Here is a 17063-nt window from a genome sequence, read left to right as displayed (position 1 = left end):
TACTGTAAATGATTGATTGCTTCTGAGTAAAAAATAACAAATTGCACATGGATGACAAGTGAGAGAAGATTTGTCACGCTTTTCTGGATGAAAATATACGTGTTTTTTTTTTTTCTTGTTACCCTAGCCCAGAGGTCCCCAACGTTTCTGACCTTGAGAGCCACATTCAGTTCTGAGAGAGGGTCGGGAGCCACATTCAGCTCCCGCCCCCCTCACAATAGTGGCAACCTAAGCCCCCATTGCAGGCATAATGGCTAACCAAAGCTTTTCCACAAAAACCACGCCAAAGCAGTACACTAAGAGCCATGGGTTCCCACAATACCCCCATTCAGTATTCTCCTATAAAGCACTCCCAAGACACTGTCACATCCAGCCTACCATACTTATATCATCTCAAAACCCCGAAGACCAGCATATGTGCGTCCAGATCTGCTCTTCTGTGCAGGGCTGCTCACAAAAGTCACCATTTTTAGATTTGCTCTTCATACCTGTTTGCTAGAACTGGAGCTAATTCACCAAGCTGACAGACAACTGCGAGCCACAATTCATGGGACCGCAAGCCACATGTGGCTCCTGAGCTACAGGTTGGGGACCCCTGCCCTAGCCTATACCTCAGATTTTCCACTATGTTATGATATAAAATAAATTAGTGGTTGGAAACAATATCTAGGGTCTTCTGGGCAGCCGCTTGTTTTATTCGTGAAAGGCTGTGTACTTTGGAACAATAGTGGGTAGTAATGATGCCCACTAAATTTCCATGTGAGGACATGTAATTGCTCTGAGCCAGCAGGCCCCGGCCTCTACCTGGCCTGTATGCTTAGGAGTCTATAGCTGGGTATATACCGTTGTGCTCAAAAGTTTACAGAGAATATGAATGTGAACAGCAAAACTTTTTCTCCACTCATGGTTAGGCTACGTTCACACTAGTGTTCGGCTAGTGTGCGTCGCGCTAGCATCGGTCGACGCAGCGGCGACGCACGCGTCATTCGCCCCTATGTTTAACATGGGGGACGCATGCGTTTTTGCTTGTTGCGTTTTCCGACACGTGCGTCTTTTTTGACGCTAGCGTCGGACCAAGAAAACGCAACAAGTTGCATTTTTCTTGCGTCCGATTTTCGTCAAAAAACGACGCACGCGTCGAAAAACGCAGCGTTTTTGCGTGCGTTTGCACGCGTTTTTCGGTGCGTTGTGCGTTGCGTCGCCGGCGCAGCGGCGCACAACGCTAGTGTGAACGTAGCCTTAGTGGTTGGGTGAAGCCATTTATTTTCAATCTACTGTGTTTTATCTTTATAAATCTTAACCCCTTACCGGCATCGGACGTACTATACCGTCCGATGCCGGCTCCCCTGCTTTGATGCAGGGCTCCGCGGTGAGCCCGCACCAAAGCCGGGACATGTCAGCTGTTTTGAACAGCTGACATGTGCCCGTAATCGGCGCGGGCAGAATCGCGATCTGCCCGCACCTATTAACTAGTTAAATGCCGCTGTCAAACGCAGACAGCGGCATTTAACTACCGCTTCCGGCCGGGCGGCCGGAAATGACGTCATCGCCGACCCCCGTCACATGTCCGGGGGTCGGCGATGCGTCTCCATTGTAGCCATAGAGGTCCTTGAGACCTCTATGGTTACTGATTGCCCGTCGCTGTGAGCGCCACCCTGTGGTCGGCGCTCACAGCACACGTGCAATTCTGCTACATAGCAGCGATCAGCAGATCGCTGCTATGTAGCAGAGCCGATCGTGCTGTCCCTGCTTCTAGCCTCCCATGGAGGCTATTGAAGCATGGCAAAAGTTAAAAAAAAAAGTTTAAAAAAATGTGAAAAAAATAAAAAAAACATAAAAGTTTAAATCACCCCCCTTTCGCCCCAATCAAAATAAATCAATAAAAAAAATATCAAATCTACGCATATTTGGTATCGCCGCGCTCAGAATTGCCCGATCTATCAAATAAAAAAAAGTATTAACCTGATCGCTAAACAGCGTAGCGGGAAAAAAACTCGAAACGCCAGAATTACGTTTTTTTGGTCGCCGCGACATTGCATTAAAATGCAATAACGGGCGATCAAAAGAACGTATCTGCACCGAAATGCTATCATTAAAAACGTCATCTCGGCACGCAAAAAATAAGCCCTCAACCGACCCCAGATCACGAAAAATGGAGACGCTACGAGTATCGGAAAATGGCGCAATTTTTTTTTTTTTTTTTTTTTTTTTAGCAAAGTTTGGAATTTTTTTTCACCACTTAGATAAAAAATAACCTAGTCATGTTTGGTGTCTATGAACTCGTAATGACCTGGAGAATCATAATGGCAGGTCATTTTTAGCATTTAGTGAACCTAGCAAAAAAGCCAAACAAAAAACCAATGTGGGATTGCACTTTTTTTGCAATTTCACCGCACTTGGAATTTTTTTCCCGTTTTCTAGTACACGACATGCTAAAACCAATGATGTCGTTCAAAAGTACAACTCGTCCCGCAAAAAATAAGCCCTCACATGGCCAAATTGACGGAAAAATAAATAAGTTATGGCTCTGGGAAGGAGGGGAGCGAAAAACGAACACGGAAAAACGAAAAATCCCCTGGTCATGAAGGGGTTAATGACAACCCTAAACATCCAATTAACCCTGATCAAAAGGCCAAGAAAGCAAAAATTCTGTCGGGGTATGTAAACTTTTGAGCACAACTGTACACGGTGCCTCACCCAATCTCATGCTGTGTACAGTATGTGGTTATGCTATTGCCAGATACCACGTAACATATGTACCGTATATATAGATGGAGTCCTAGAAGACTCTGCTCCTATGATTTCCTGTTACATTATGTGCACACGTTGAGTATTTGGTGAGTTTTTTACCTCAGTATTTGTAAGACAAAATCAGGAGTGGGTCAGTTAGTGGAAAAGTATTAATAGGAACACTTCACCACTTCTGTATTTATCAGCCACTCCTGGTTTTGACTTACAAATACTGAGGTAAAAAACTCACCAAAAACTGAACATGTGAACGTGGCCAAGTGTTTTTATTTTGGCACATTTGAACTGACCATCCTGCTGAGCGTCGTGCAGCCATGGGTCCTGCGGTGGCTATGACTTACATAAGATAACCGCCCAGGGCCGGCTCCAGGTTTCTGAGGGCCCCGGGCGAAAGAGTCTCAGTGGGCCCCCCCTTTAACACATACCCCGATTCATGATCGCATATAAACACAGCCATGTAGTATATAACACTGCCCACGTAGTATATAGCAGCCCATGTAGTATATAGCACAGCCCATGTAGTATATAGCACAGCCCACGTAGTATATAGCAGCCCACGCAGTATATAGCAGCCCATGTAGTATATAGCACAGCCCATGTAGTATATAGCACAGCCCACGTAGTATATAGCAGCCCACGTAGTATATAGCAGCGCAGCCCACGTAGTATATAGCAGCGCAGCCCACGTAGTATATAGCAGCGCAGCCCACATAGTATATAGCAGCGCAGCCCACGTAGTATATAGCAGCGCAGCCCACGTAGTATATAGCAGCGCAGCCCACATAGTATATAGCAGCGCCACTCACTCATGCACTGGTAGGACTAGGAGCTCCTCCTGAATCTGCCTCATAACTTCAGCAGCACAGCAGCCAGCCAGGGGCGGAGAGCAGAGAACATGCTTTCTCCGCCCACAAACAATGTCACACTGGCTGCCTTCTCTTAACCCCTATGTGTGCCTGCCTGGCTGCACTCACTGAGTGATAAGATGCTTGTGTCAGAGCACATAGGGGTTAAGAGAACGCAGCCAGCAGTGACTTTGTAGGCGGAGAGAGCATGTTATCTCCTGCTCTCCCAGCTGTATCTATGACAGCGTGAGTGGGCCCCCTCTCTCCCCAGGGCCCCGGCATTTGCCCGCTGTGCCGGGTGCTGACGCCGGCCCTGTAACCGCCGTCTATGAGCACCTCACTAAACAGTGCTAAGCTCGTCTCATATATGGCATATCCATCTCCTCTCATATACCGCACAATAACTGAATCCCAGCCCCGCAGTGTCGTCTTATTTATTCATACTTCGGGGCTGGGATTCACAGGCAGGGCGTCCGCACAGGCGCAGTCAGCTGGACTGCTTATAAGGACAGACGTGCAGCGCTCACTGCGCCTGCCCAAGGCAGGAGAAAAGAGCGCAGGCGCCGGCTCATTACAAAACAGCGGTGAGGAGGTGGCGCCCGGCTCCAAGAATATTTGAGAGACGGCTGTGAGGCGTCTGCAGCAGGGGGGAAAGACCTGCCTCCTTGACTGAAGAAAAGGTATTTAGGACAAATTACAAAACTGATTATTTCGGCAGTTACAGCACCCAGAACTAAAAGAGCCACCTTGTCAGAATGCAGCATTACTGCTGCACAAGGTGGCTCTTTTAGTTAAAAACGCCTGGGGGGGGGGGGGGAAGACAGGTTCCCTTTAAAAATCATTTTCGGCAGCACCTCGTCCAGTGTAAACACGCTGCTAATCACATAAAGGACAAGCAACATGCTTGTTTGTTGGGTGAAATTATTTTTAAGCTTGCATAAAAATGAATGTTCTCAGCAGCACATTGTCCTGTGTAAACCGATCATGTGCTGGTGAAGAACAATGCCAGTCTATGCCTATAGAATGAGCACTTGCTTGACGGCAGCCATTGGCCTTCTTGATCACTCCTTATGCTGTTCTTTTGTCTCTGGGAACAAATATATTCCATTGGAGAGGGCCAGTCATGATGTTTGGGTAGGGATATTTTTTTTTTTTTTTTTTTTTTCATATACAAATCTCTTTGGCATGCAAATGTTAAATAGAAAACTGGTTCAGGAGTACAAAGCTCAATGATTTGCAGTAGGCAAGCAGATTTCTTTATAAAAGTAGTGCATTGCGTAGTTGTCCTGAAGCAGGAATCCCATTCCAGCTGTCATTTTTCTAATATGGGTAATAAAGAAAATAAATAAGAGAGTGACTTGAATGGTTGCTGTGGGCAGTATCTGTACTTTTTATAATTACAAGCTTTTTAAGACTTTCAGATCCAGAAGGCTTGCCCCGTTCCTTCCAGCTTGGTGCTCTCCTGTGCCCCCTTTTAGGTGGCATAGCAGTTCATACAAGGACATGTCGCTTTTATTAGTTGCAAAATTTGATTGCTGTTAAACTGACTGTGCTGCCAGATGAGCCCCAGCGGCCGTGGCGCCTGTATTACTCCTGAGCATATTAAAAATTAATAATCTCGACAGTGTTTAACTAAAATTAAGTATTTATTTCCAATTTAAGAAATCGGAGTAATTGTTAAATTTTGGCTGCTGTCTTGTGCATTTAGATTTGCCATTTAAAGCAAACCTGTCAGCAGGATTTTGCTAAGTAAACTACTGTCATTTTCAGGTTGGAAGTGTTAATCTGATAAAAATGAAATCAAGGGTGAATAAATCCGTCTTGTGGTTCTTGTGTAATCAGTGTTAGAAGTTTTCAGTTAATGATATACCCGTTCTCTGGGGCAGGACTGTAGGCAGAGTCTTATCTTCCTGCTCTAAGCCTAAGAAACCAAGGAGAGACCTGCCCACAGGCCGCCCCGAAGCACAAATATGTTCCTTATCATAGAGACAGACTGTGCTTCGGGGCGCCCTGTGGGCAGGTCTCTCCTTGGTTTCTCTGTCTTCGAGCAGAAAGCTAAAACTCTGCCTATAGGCTCGCCCCAGAGCACGGGTATATCTTTAACTGAAAACTTCTAACTCTGATTACACAAGGACCACAAGATGGATTTCTTCACCTCATGCTTTATGTTAATCAGTTGAACACTGCCAACATGACAATGCCTGTAGTTTACTTGGCAAAATCCTGCTGACAGGTTCGCTTTAAAGGGAATCCGAGTAAATTCATGCTGCTCAAAGCACAATCATCATGAATCCATGACCGGCTCCATTATTGTATTTTTTTTTTTTTTGTAACTCTGTAGTGTTTCAGAGAGAACCTACTTTGAAATCTGCTTGTATGCACACACAGGGGATAGACCATTCAATCCAGGGTAGCTAGGCAGGACCGTCCCCTTGGTGTAGTCACCTGAGGTGTATGGCACTTGGATGGGGTTTTAGAATGATTTTGTTCTTTTTTTTCTTTTTTTTTTTTTTATTCCGCAGCGTTTTAGAGTATAACATGCATGGCTGCCAAAACGGAGCTAGTCTCTACTCTCTAGGTGATGCCACCCCAACCACAGATAGCATGAATCTGCTGTCAGGTTTCCATTAACACAAATGCACATGCATTTTATTGTGCCAGGTCCTAGATTAAATAAATTGTCCCATAAACAAGAATTATCACCTTTCCATAGGATAGTTTATAAATGTATAATTGTTGGGTTTCTCGCTACTATGAATTCTGAGAATGGGGGCCAAAAGTCCCTAGCAGAGCAGTAGATCACATGTCCGACCACTATTACTATTAAGTTAATAGTTTCTTCTTGCTCTTTGAGCATGGGCACAGTGTTCACTACTGAACTGAGGCGCGTGCATTGAAAAATTACTTACGGATACCAGTGCCAGGACTTGCTTTGTATGTGGAGTTAGAGCGTGGTTTGGATGGCATATCCATATGGCCCTTGGCAGAAAAAAGGTTCTCCACCCCTGCTGCAGTAGTGACGTTACATCCGCAGCCAATCGCCGAGTTCAGTGGCTATGGGTAGGCATTCTGTCTATATGGGCAGCGCTGTTGAGCTGACGACATTGCACCGAATACCAAACACCTGGTCACGGAGAGTGAGTAAAGTGCAATTTTTTTATTATTATTATTATTATTTTTTTTTAAGTTGCACCTGTATTTGCTGAAAAAGGACCCCTTTAAAAGGTAGTTTTGTTATTTTTATAGCTCCATATGAAAAGCGCTAATTTACCTGAGTAGGGTGAGGTATGTCATCAGATGTGTGGAATGAATTGGAGCTTGAGATTTTAGGATTTAATTTCTGATCAACTTGTCAGATGAGATCCTTTACCTCAGGGGAGGTGTCATCCTGTCACGGGTGTGTCAGAGGCTGCAGACAGTCGCAGTGCATCTAGCTGCAGAACGTCTGAGGTTGGCTTTGCAGGCTTCGTCCTAGTCCTTCTGACTTTAGGACCCAGTGGCAACCTCCCCCGGTGATATTTCCATTACCATTTCCCTGTTGAGGCTTGGAGCTATAGCAGTCAGCTATCTTTCTCTTTGGTGTTTGGAGGACTTCTGTGTTTTTCTCTGAGTCTACTCAAGCTAAGTGTTTCCCTTGTTTGTGTATCCCATCTGTCTTTAGTGGTAGTGGGGATGCACTAGTGTTCATCCCATCCTTCCTTATGCAGAGGTTAGGTATTCTGCTCGGCGATAGGTGTAGAACCTATATAGGGACGCTTGGGGCAGACAGGGTGATGTTAGATCTGCCTAGGGGTCTCCACTCCTCCCTTCCCTAGTGTTGTTTCCCTTCCGCTTATCCCTTCGTGTTGCACTTAGTCTTTCCTACACTGTGTGTGACACATCCATTCTACCAAACGTGAAGAAAGTCTCTCTTGCACGTTGCAGAGGCATGTCCATGCTGGTTCTTATCCAGTAGCACAGCAGATGTCATCTCTGGAATCTTTTTCCATCATATAGGTCATATTCCATCCATTAGACTATTTCCCATCATCCTTACATCTGTCACATGCACACAGTAATGTAACCTCAAAGCTTGAGGGAGAGGATATTTCTAGAATTGTGGCTTACCACTCCCTCCCCTTCCCACCACAGACTTGTACAAAATATCGTTGTGTGAAAATATACAATTTTATTAAATTAAAACAAAAAAGGAAAAAAAATATCTCTAAGGTCGTATTTGAGTGTTTCTCTGCGGTGAATAGCATTACAGAAGGAAATCAAGGCTGTGCTTGCAGCTGGTCGAGGTCAAAATGGTGAATTTAAACACTGCATAGGAGAGTATTCTATAAGGATACTGCTATTTCATTATGCAGGTCACAATGGACATAGGGCCTTTGAGTTGTTACATTTTGTGCCTTTCCGGCATTAGTTTCTAGAGTCAACATTATTCCTAATGAAGCAGTCGGAATAGTTCTGTATTCTGTAATTGGTGGCTGCAGCCAAATGAGGCTCGTATTCTTCTAGGGTCACAGTAACACGACTTCAGTCTCCATAGAGAACTTGTGACGAACTGGAACGGCATAGAGTACCCTTCCGAGTTAATGAATGGAAGCAGCGTTACTAATACAAGAGCGCTGTGTCTTTTCTTAAATGCACATCCTGTAGCCTATGCTCTTTTCAGAAGATACTTTTTATCATGTTCTTCAAAGCAAATTACAACATCCTCAAACCTTGCGTGAGATCAATAGGAAAAAAAAAGGACAACTGGATATTGTTGTATTTCATTACGAATGTGCTATGATCAATATATAATATTACCAATTAATAACTCGCACAATACACCACTGTATAATATTGTAGAGGGAGTCTCGTGTACGGGTCACCTATGTATCCTCGCCTCGATCTTGACCACGTTTGATACTTTATATCCTGGATCATTTGACCTTGGTAAATTTGACATAAGCCTAAAGAACTTACGATCACCTTTTCAGGCTGGAACACCCCTTTCAGCTCTCATCTAGCCACTATATAGGTGATAAGTGTTAGATTGGTGTGGGTCCCACACCAACTTGTATCTTCTGTTCTCCCCTGACCATAAAACCATAGCCAGATGGAGTTGAATGCATGGGCAATAGTGATGAGCAAGTATCTGGGCGTGCTTGATTAATATGTTTGAGTCCCACATCTGTTAGATAGGCGCAACACATGCAGGGAGCAGGGATTGCCTACCAAACAGGCAATCTCTGCAAGTGTTGTGGCTGTCTAACAGCCGCGAGTCATGCAGCTGCGGGGACTCAACCTATTATTCGAGCACACCCAAGCTACTCGGATAACACTGGAGCATGCTCAGATAACACCTGATCCTTATCGCATGCTCGCTCATCACTAATGGGCAACCTAATGATCCCCGGAGGTCTATGACACCAACAAAGGTAACAAAGACTTGTGCAGTGGTCAGCTATCTCTGATGGAATACATTTTAATGGATTGGCAGTGTGTATGTACCTTGTTGCTCAATTAAATTCCTCATGACCACATTGTTGTGTTCAAGGGTTATCTCCTATATAGTGCTTAGGGGAGAACTTGGTTAGGCTGGAATATCCCTTTAAGAGAATGTTCGTTTTACTAAATATTTAAATTCTTCATAATACAATTGTGTATTTTTTTTCTTTGAACTGTGTGCTGTCATTCCTCTGTTATGCCTCCTGAAAATGTAGCAGTTTGACAATTGGGTGTTATTGGTTAATAGTGTGTCCCCATGCAGTCTCGCACTGTCCAATCAGAGCTCACAATGTCAGTGTAGGGACACACACCCCTTTGTCTTATTTATACACATCCAAGTAAACCAAAAAGGCCAGCCTATAATTACTGACCCCTCAATACATGGCTCGAAAGTGGCAATTATTTACCATCTTTTCAGTTAGCCATTAAAAGGTGTCAACCACCGAGGACTCTCAATTCTAAGTATTTTTCCCTCCACACAACTACAATTTAAGGAAGTACACTATGCATAAAAAAACATCTTCATAAAAAAATTAAAAGCACACAATTAAAATAGAATGCTGTACTACTGGACTAAACCTCCGACTGTGCAAAATTGTATCTTACTGAATAGTAATTACATCAGGTTTTCAATAATCTTGCCAAATGGCGACTAACTACATTGATGCAAGAAATCGACACACGTGCATCAACTCCAATTCAGAACAAGTATACAGCCCTCAATGCACATGGTTTACAGAACAAGTGTATACAGCCCTCAATGCACATGGTTTACAGAACAAGTGTATACAGCCCTCAATGCACATGGTTTACAGAACAAGTGTATACAGCCCTCAATGCACATGGTTTACAGAACAAGTGTATACAGCCCTCAATGCACATGGTTTACAGAACAAGTGTATACAGCCCTCAATGCACATGGTTTACAGAACAAGTATACAGCCCTCAATCCACATGGTTTAGTACACATACCAACCATGTAGAGACGATGCATTCCAAAATGGGGAAGCTAAAAATTAGAAAAAAAGAGAAACCTGTGAGCAGAGGGTGGCATTTGTGCCAAAGGTAATCTAAAGGACTGTTGGTGACACCATAACATGCGTTTTGCAAGGAGAGTATGATATAGTCCTACGTTTCTAGTAGATATCACAGAGAGTGGCGCAATGCCGATTTCTTTTAAAAGTGCTCCAGTATTTCATTCGAGTGTTACCAAGAATTTACAAAAAAAAGCAAATGTGGAGAGCTGGCAACATCATCTTTACCCAAAATAAGTATAATTGTAAAGTGCTTGTTAAAACAAAAAAAAAAAAAAAGTTACCGGTACTTTTCCAATGTACTAGTTATCTGTTTATTAAATTTGGCACTGTTCTCCTGATTTTCTATCTATTCACTGTTTCCTTGGAAGCGCTGCACTGACGCTGGTCGGGATGGCTGGAGCGCTCTGCTAGCTCTCGACACTGGCCAGCTTCAATGCTGACACACTTCCAATGCTGCAGAAGCAAAGATGTTTGATACTGAAGCAAATGTGCACACAGATCGGGCCAGTTTCATGACTATGACGCTGGTCTGAACTGTCAATCCAGCAGGAGTGCCCATCCCCAGTAATCAGGAAATCTACTGGCTGGGGAGCGGTGTGCTCCTGAGCACGGGAATAACCTTTTAGATTCTGGCAAAAATGGAAACCTTTTGCTTGTGTGTAGGTTAGGATCTTCTTATGTGAGTGTTGTCAGAGACTTTCATCTATTCTTTGTAGGCTGGCACACCTTTCACAAGTTTTACTACAAATCATCAGTCATCTGTATACTGAAATATATACAACGGTGTCTTGTAATGTTCACCAGATTGATGTCTAATAATCGTGGGTTTATCAAAGATAACCCCACCGAAAGATCCCAAAGGTGTCAGAGGGCACAGTAACTAGACTACTCCTCTTGTGAACGGTATTAGTAAGGTGTTGAGCCCATCCTACAGTGTGGGGGAACTATTAAATGGCTAAGTTCTGTACATAAAGGATATATGTGTATATAAAGTTCATGTAGACTCCATCCTAGAAATATCTGCAATGTGTAAATGCTTTTTATCTTTTCTATTCGCAGGAGGCTGTGAGGACTGCTGAAGATGTCCGATAGTGTGGATATTGAAGAAAAACCTCCAGCCCCCCCTCTTAGAATGAACAGTAATAACCGTGATTCTTCAGCGTTAAATCACTGCTCGAAACCACTACCCATGGCACCCGAGGAGAAGAACAAAAAGGCCAGGCTGCGCTCTATTTTCCCAGGAGGAGGGGACAAAAGTAAAGTATCTGTGTATAACTTTAGGAGCCTTGACCGTCATGATGCGTTTTTTTCTGGTTTTTTTTTTTTGTGAATTTCACGTTTCTTGGATTAAAGCACCACTCCAGTGTTTTTTTTTTTTAATTTAATTTTTTTCCTTGCACAACCGGAGTGGCGCTTTAAATGTAATTCCCCTACCCCTTGTCTCATACTCACCTGCTGCCACCTTCATCCTATTCCTGCGTTGCTCCCGTTGGTCTCTGGCAAGAAGTGGCCTTCTGGCAGCTCCAGTATTTCATGGAGGTCACTTTTCAATACATCTCTATGAGAGCCACCTTCTGGAGCATTGAGCTCTTGTGACGTAACTTCTGACTTCCGGCCAGTCAGAAGTTATGGGCACAAAATGACGCCACAGTAGTTGTAAAAGGTGAAGCCGCCAGAAGGTGAGTATAAGAACCGGGCCAAGGGCTTACATTTTAAAGCGCCACTTCAGCATTTGCTTTCTTATTTCAGTGCTGGAGTGGTGCTTTAAGTAGCCATTCATATTGTATAAAGGATGATGGGAGGCTCCTGTAGTCTGGTATTGGGAACTATGACCGACACATTGACAAGTCACTACATTAACAAAAAGAGAAAAAATATATATATACAGCGCATTGGTCACAAGGAGTTAGTTAATCTAACATGTGGAGTGAAGAGCGGTACTAATCTGTTACACAAAAAGTAAGGAAAAATGCTTCGGTTATGTAGTTTTCTCATGTGTTAGCCCTGTGAAATCAGGCTTTGGGAAAGTATCTATACACTCCGAGGGCACAAACACCCCCTCAAATGTAGTTTTTATGTGGTGAAGCAGCTTGATTTCTCAGCATTTTTATTTTTGTCCTAGGACCTATACAACCATGACGTAGACTCCTTTTAAATAGAGGAACTTGCGTTCGAGACAAATCCACTTTAAATGTGGTGTTCTGCTGTAATGCGTCTTCTATATATTGTAACACAATATCTTGTAGCAGAAGTAGTATTATTGAAGAGCTAAAGCTGTTCATCTGTCTTTATTACTTTTGGACTTTCTTTAACGACTCAAAATCCAGTTAATCCACCAGAAAAAAACAGTCTAAGACCCAATTCACCAAACTGGTTTTCGCGCAAAACACTAGTCTTGATGAATGTATCTATAAGTGTATGGAATATCCGTTCACAATAAATGTATGTAACCCGAACAGACAGAAGAAAACTCCTATATATGAAAGGTGTGTAAATTATCCATGCAAGGGAAAGCTTACATCTGCTGAAGTCGAGAGGTTTGGACTGCACCTTTAATTACCATGATGTGGAACAGACTCCCAGAAAGGAAATGCCTTCATCATTGATCGCTCCAGACTAAGCAGTGTAACCCCGTCTTAGGAGTATTACTTGTTATCTTGTAAATCATACCCACATGTTTTAACAATTTGGGGTATCTGCCATTAAGGTTAAGGTTACTAGGCTGCTTTTCATTAGAGAAGCTTACATTTCAGTGCCAAGGGACTACGGCGAACGCACGGAAATATACCTGGAATTGTCTTTCCAACCACATTGGGGGTATTTACGGATCACTGGGGAACAGAGTGGTGACGTTTATATTCCCATGTTTCGGGTACTGTCCTTAAAGCGGGGTCTATTGTAAAAACAGAGTATTCCATGGGATTGAATAGGATTAGAAGAAAACTTTGGTTTTTTGCTATCCATAACACCACCTTAGTCCATGCCCTCAGAGGAGATGCAATACCAGTCACATCCTATGGACATGAGTGGCAATATTGCTGAAAATTAAAGAAGCTTTTTCGAGTTTTATACTACCCCTCTAAAGCAAGCACCATCTCAAATCAAATGGGAACCTAAGATACTGATGTGAGTTTACTACATTGAAAAAGAGGGACAGTGTTTTACTGTTTTATGTAACAAACTATTCTTCACAACCTACTGACCTCATAGATTTTTGGCATCGGAGAATCTGATGTTCCATTTTGGCCCTTTAATGCACTTTTACATAAAGCTGCTGAATGTGGCAAGGTGATAAAATCCAATATTCTAAAAAAAAACAAAAAAACACCCAACCATCCCCCACCCCGAAATATTGCATTTTTCACGCTAACCACGAAGTCTGATAGTCTGATACTGGATTCGCACTTCCTGTTCTGTCCAGAAGACACTTTTTTTTTAGCAGTTTAATCATTTAGTGACCGGATTACAATGAAAGTTAACATCTCCGCATACAGTAGATGACCTGGGATCCATCATCTTGCAATAAGTGCTGTCACAGCTAACCTCCTCCCGCTTCCTTCACAATGACTCTTGCTCATGTAATACTAATATATAAAGAAATAAGCTCTGAGTCAGTCTTACTGCTAATGTCAATGTGAAGAACAGGAAGGATGAGTCTAAAATTAGGCCTAGTAGCCAGTGTAAAAATTGGAAGATTTTTTTTTTCCAACGTGAATAATAGAAAGAGAGAGTCAAATCCATTTAACCTCAAATTTCAAATGAAATTTGGATTTTTCAGAGTCTGATTTTTTTTTTTTTTTTTCCTTTTGGTTATTGTTATTTGCTTAGTACAAATCCAGCAAAATGTTTAAAAGGGGTTTAAAAAAATGTAAACCTACTTCCTCCTCTCCGACCCGTCAGTCTCCACAGAGCTGCCCACCTGGTCCTCACAGTATCCGCCTAGTCTTCAGTCTTCATCTGCACAGCCCCAGTCAGTGCTGCAGCGCCTCTGGCACGGTGTAGGCCTCGTGAGGTCATGGCAATGCACGTGAGGCCTAGTGACCAACACATGGCAATATTTTGAAATAGCCATTTTTGCCACCCAAAAAGACACTTGGGCAAATTTTGAGATACCCTCATGCTTCCTGATATATGGAAACATGCCTACTGATTTATGGATCTAAAGGCTCATTTGCATGGCTGACATTTGCCTATAAATAAACGCCTATCTAATATGTACATCGATCAACTCTTATTTAATGTCCCCTGGACGAGGGCAGATGCAACGATTAATCGTTCTGTCACTATATAGCATGTGTTTTGTCGCCAGCACATCCCTGTTTACATGGGGCGATGGACAACTGATCAACGGTATGTCTCATTTAGTGTCTCTTTATTGACTTATCACCGTATTATTATTTTATGGGCTGTATGTGAAGAAATTCCTCAAATTATTCCAGTTTTGTGATCGGCCGGACTGTTATGTTGCTGTATGTAAGTACAGGCCAACGATCAAAACTTCCTCCACAGGGCCTTGCTTAAAATGTATCTGATTTCGCCCTGTGGACCATGCCCAACTCCGTTTGACCCTACATTTTATAAACTATGCACAAAGGGGCAAGGACTTGAGGATGATCATCCATTCTTGTGTCACTGTTCAACCTATAAACTTTGCTTTCTGTGTCTACAGTGGTATCCAGACCAGGGCAAACGCAGACTTTGGAATCAATTACTCTCTCTTCAACCACATGAGTTAGTGCTGGAAAATAGCACTACAACAGCGATATTAACCGCCCTGGACAGGGGCCAAATCCTAGATAATGGGGGACTATCGGGAAAATCACACCAGTCAAGCCATCAAAAATCCAGTTGTTTTTTTTGGTGGGGTACAGCACAGCAATAATATCTAAGAAATGTTACATTTTTCTTTCTCTCCACAATCCAAAGAAAGTCTTGAGAAGGTAGAAATGACAGGTCTACCTTCTCCAGAGAATGTGAAAGACCACATAAAATGACAGGGGAAAGCCCATACACTATGGCCATTGAAAAAGCATTGGGACAAACCAAGGAGCATCAACAGACCCAAGGTGGTAGGATAAGTTTGGAAGTTGCTATTCCTCCGCCATGCCAGGTTGCATCCTTTCCAGCATTTTTTCCAGTATATTTAAAAGCATGACATCACTGATGCTACAGTTGTCCCTTCTAAGAAATTTTGTAGCCTCTTCAGAAAGCCACGGTAAGCAAAACCGGTGCCTCATCACCTGCCAAAAGTGGATCTTAAGGTAACACATACTCTAGTTTATTGGCTGCATGATATAATCAGTCACCTCACGACATTATCCTTGTTCAAATGCTCCATTATATACAGCCTTGAATTCCATAAGACTGCAATGTCAGAAAACAGGCAGCACTCAGTCATGTCGATCGGTCACTGCAAAGCCTTCAGGCTGTTCTTTGCAACATAAAAACAGATCCAGTGCCCACACATTCTCCTAGAAAACCAAGATTAAGTGGGTATATTTGTTTTAAAAATGTTTGCTCAATCAAGTTGAGCGTGTGGAGTGGAGCATTCATCGAGTATATGCTACTTCTGGTTACCAAGTTGCCCAAGGAGCCATCCAGTGTGACATTTGATGATGCTCTGTTGATGCTGTGGACAGGGAGATGACCATCGAGTAGGATGTGAAGAAGGTGCATAAGTCTTTCCTGACCAGTCACTACCTAACATGCTTGTGATAGTGTATTACCACTGTTCAAAAAATTGAATTAGTAGGCCAAGGTGTGCACCTTGCATCACATAAACAATTCCAGGTAGGTGACCCACGGTCTAGTACAAAGCAGAGACGGCTTTCTTCAAAAATTAATGCTAGCTATCCTCCATCAAGGTTCCACACACACCATCTCGCAAATGGTAGTACAATCCACCATCGCCCACCTCCTCTAGCATCAGCTAGTCCTGTTCCTGACTCCATCATCAATAATCATCCCTATGTCAGTTGACTATTGTCTCAGGGTGGGAAAAGTCCTGACTCCCCGCCCCCACTCCTGTTTCCTAACTCTACTGCCTGCAAACCAGATGCTGTAGTGTGATGTTTATTTTTCTTCTACATTATACTGTCCATTCCTATTACAACTTTTTGTTTTATTAACATACATTTTTTTTATTGCACAAGAATTGTTTTCAACCACAAGTGATACCCCAGATGCCAAAAAGCTCTGAGCAAGACATGTTGGGTACATGTCCAAAAAAAACCCCAATAAAACACAGCAGTAGCAACAAACCTCAGTGTTGGCATAGTTTGTACTATCTTCAAATTTAGAATTGTATAACAGGTGTGCAAAAATTCAATAAAGTAGTTTGAGGCACGCACTTTGCATGACACACTGATTTTTCAATTTTTTTTAGCAATATTGTTGGCTTGCTTCTGCATAAAGAACTAATCTGAATGTATAATTGAAAGGCTGTCAGCTGCACTATAATATAATCACTTATAATTGATAACTGCCACCAACTGTCGTTCGTCCCCTCCTATCAATTCTATTACTGTATTCTCATGTCTTCCGGCTACACTAATCTTTTTTCACTACTGCTGCTGTACAACATACATCTGTAGAATTTGTCTACTTTTTTATCACTTTTTCTCCCCGCATTTATTGCTTAGCTGTGACATCCCCTCACTATCAAGATTTTCTCCAAAATGGTTGGTGTATTCCCTGCCTCTGCTTTTATATAGCCAATAATATTTCTTCCTGATTGACTGTGCTATACCATGTGATGCCTGCAATGCATTATGGAGAAGCCCACCTGACTGCGTCTGAGGTCATATGAGCCTTCTGTGGCTAATGTAATCTTTTATATTGCGTGTAAAATGGCAGCTGGCATTTTTGGAGATTAACGCAAATCGCATCACGAATTGTTTAAATTCGCCAGGAACAGCAAATTCAGAAAAATTTGTCGTTTTTGATTTGTATC

General features: G+C 42.7%; 1 protein-coding gene across 4 annotated transcripts in view; it reads left to right on the top strand.

Annotated features, from left to right (window-relative positions):
* Positions 1-17063, top strand: part of PAK3 (p21 (RAC1) activated kinase 3) — a 228862-nt gene that overhangs the window by 154997 nt on the left and 56802 nt on the right. For all 4 annotated transcript variants that reach the window (XM_069747124.1, XM_069747126.1, XM_069747127.1 and 1 more), the window contains exon 2: positions 11171-11367. In XM_069747124.1, the coding sequence (XP_069603225.1) occupies positions 11193-11367 (175 nt within the window). In that variant the 5' untranslated portion in view covers positions 11171-11192. The remainder of the gene's footprint in view (positions 1-11170; positions 11368-17063) is intronic.

This window comes from Ranitomeya imitator, chromosome 2 (genome assembly GCF_032444005.1).
Source record: "Ranitomeya imitator isolate aRanImi1 chromosome 2, aRanImi1.pri, whole genome shotgun sequence".
NCBI classification, from domain to species: domain Eukaryota; kingdom Metazoa; phylum Chordata; class Amphibia; order Anura; family Dendrobatidae; genus Ranitomeya; species Ranitomeya imitator.
This window is presented reverse-complemented; position numbering and strand designations above follow the sequence as displayed.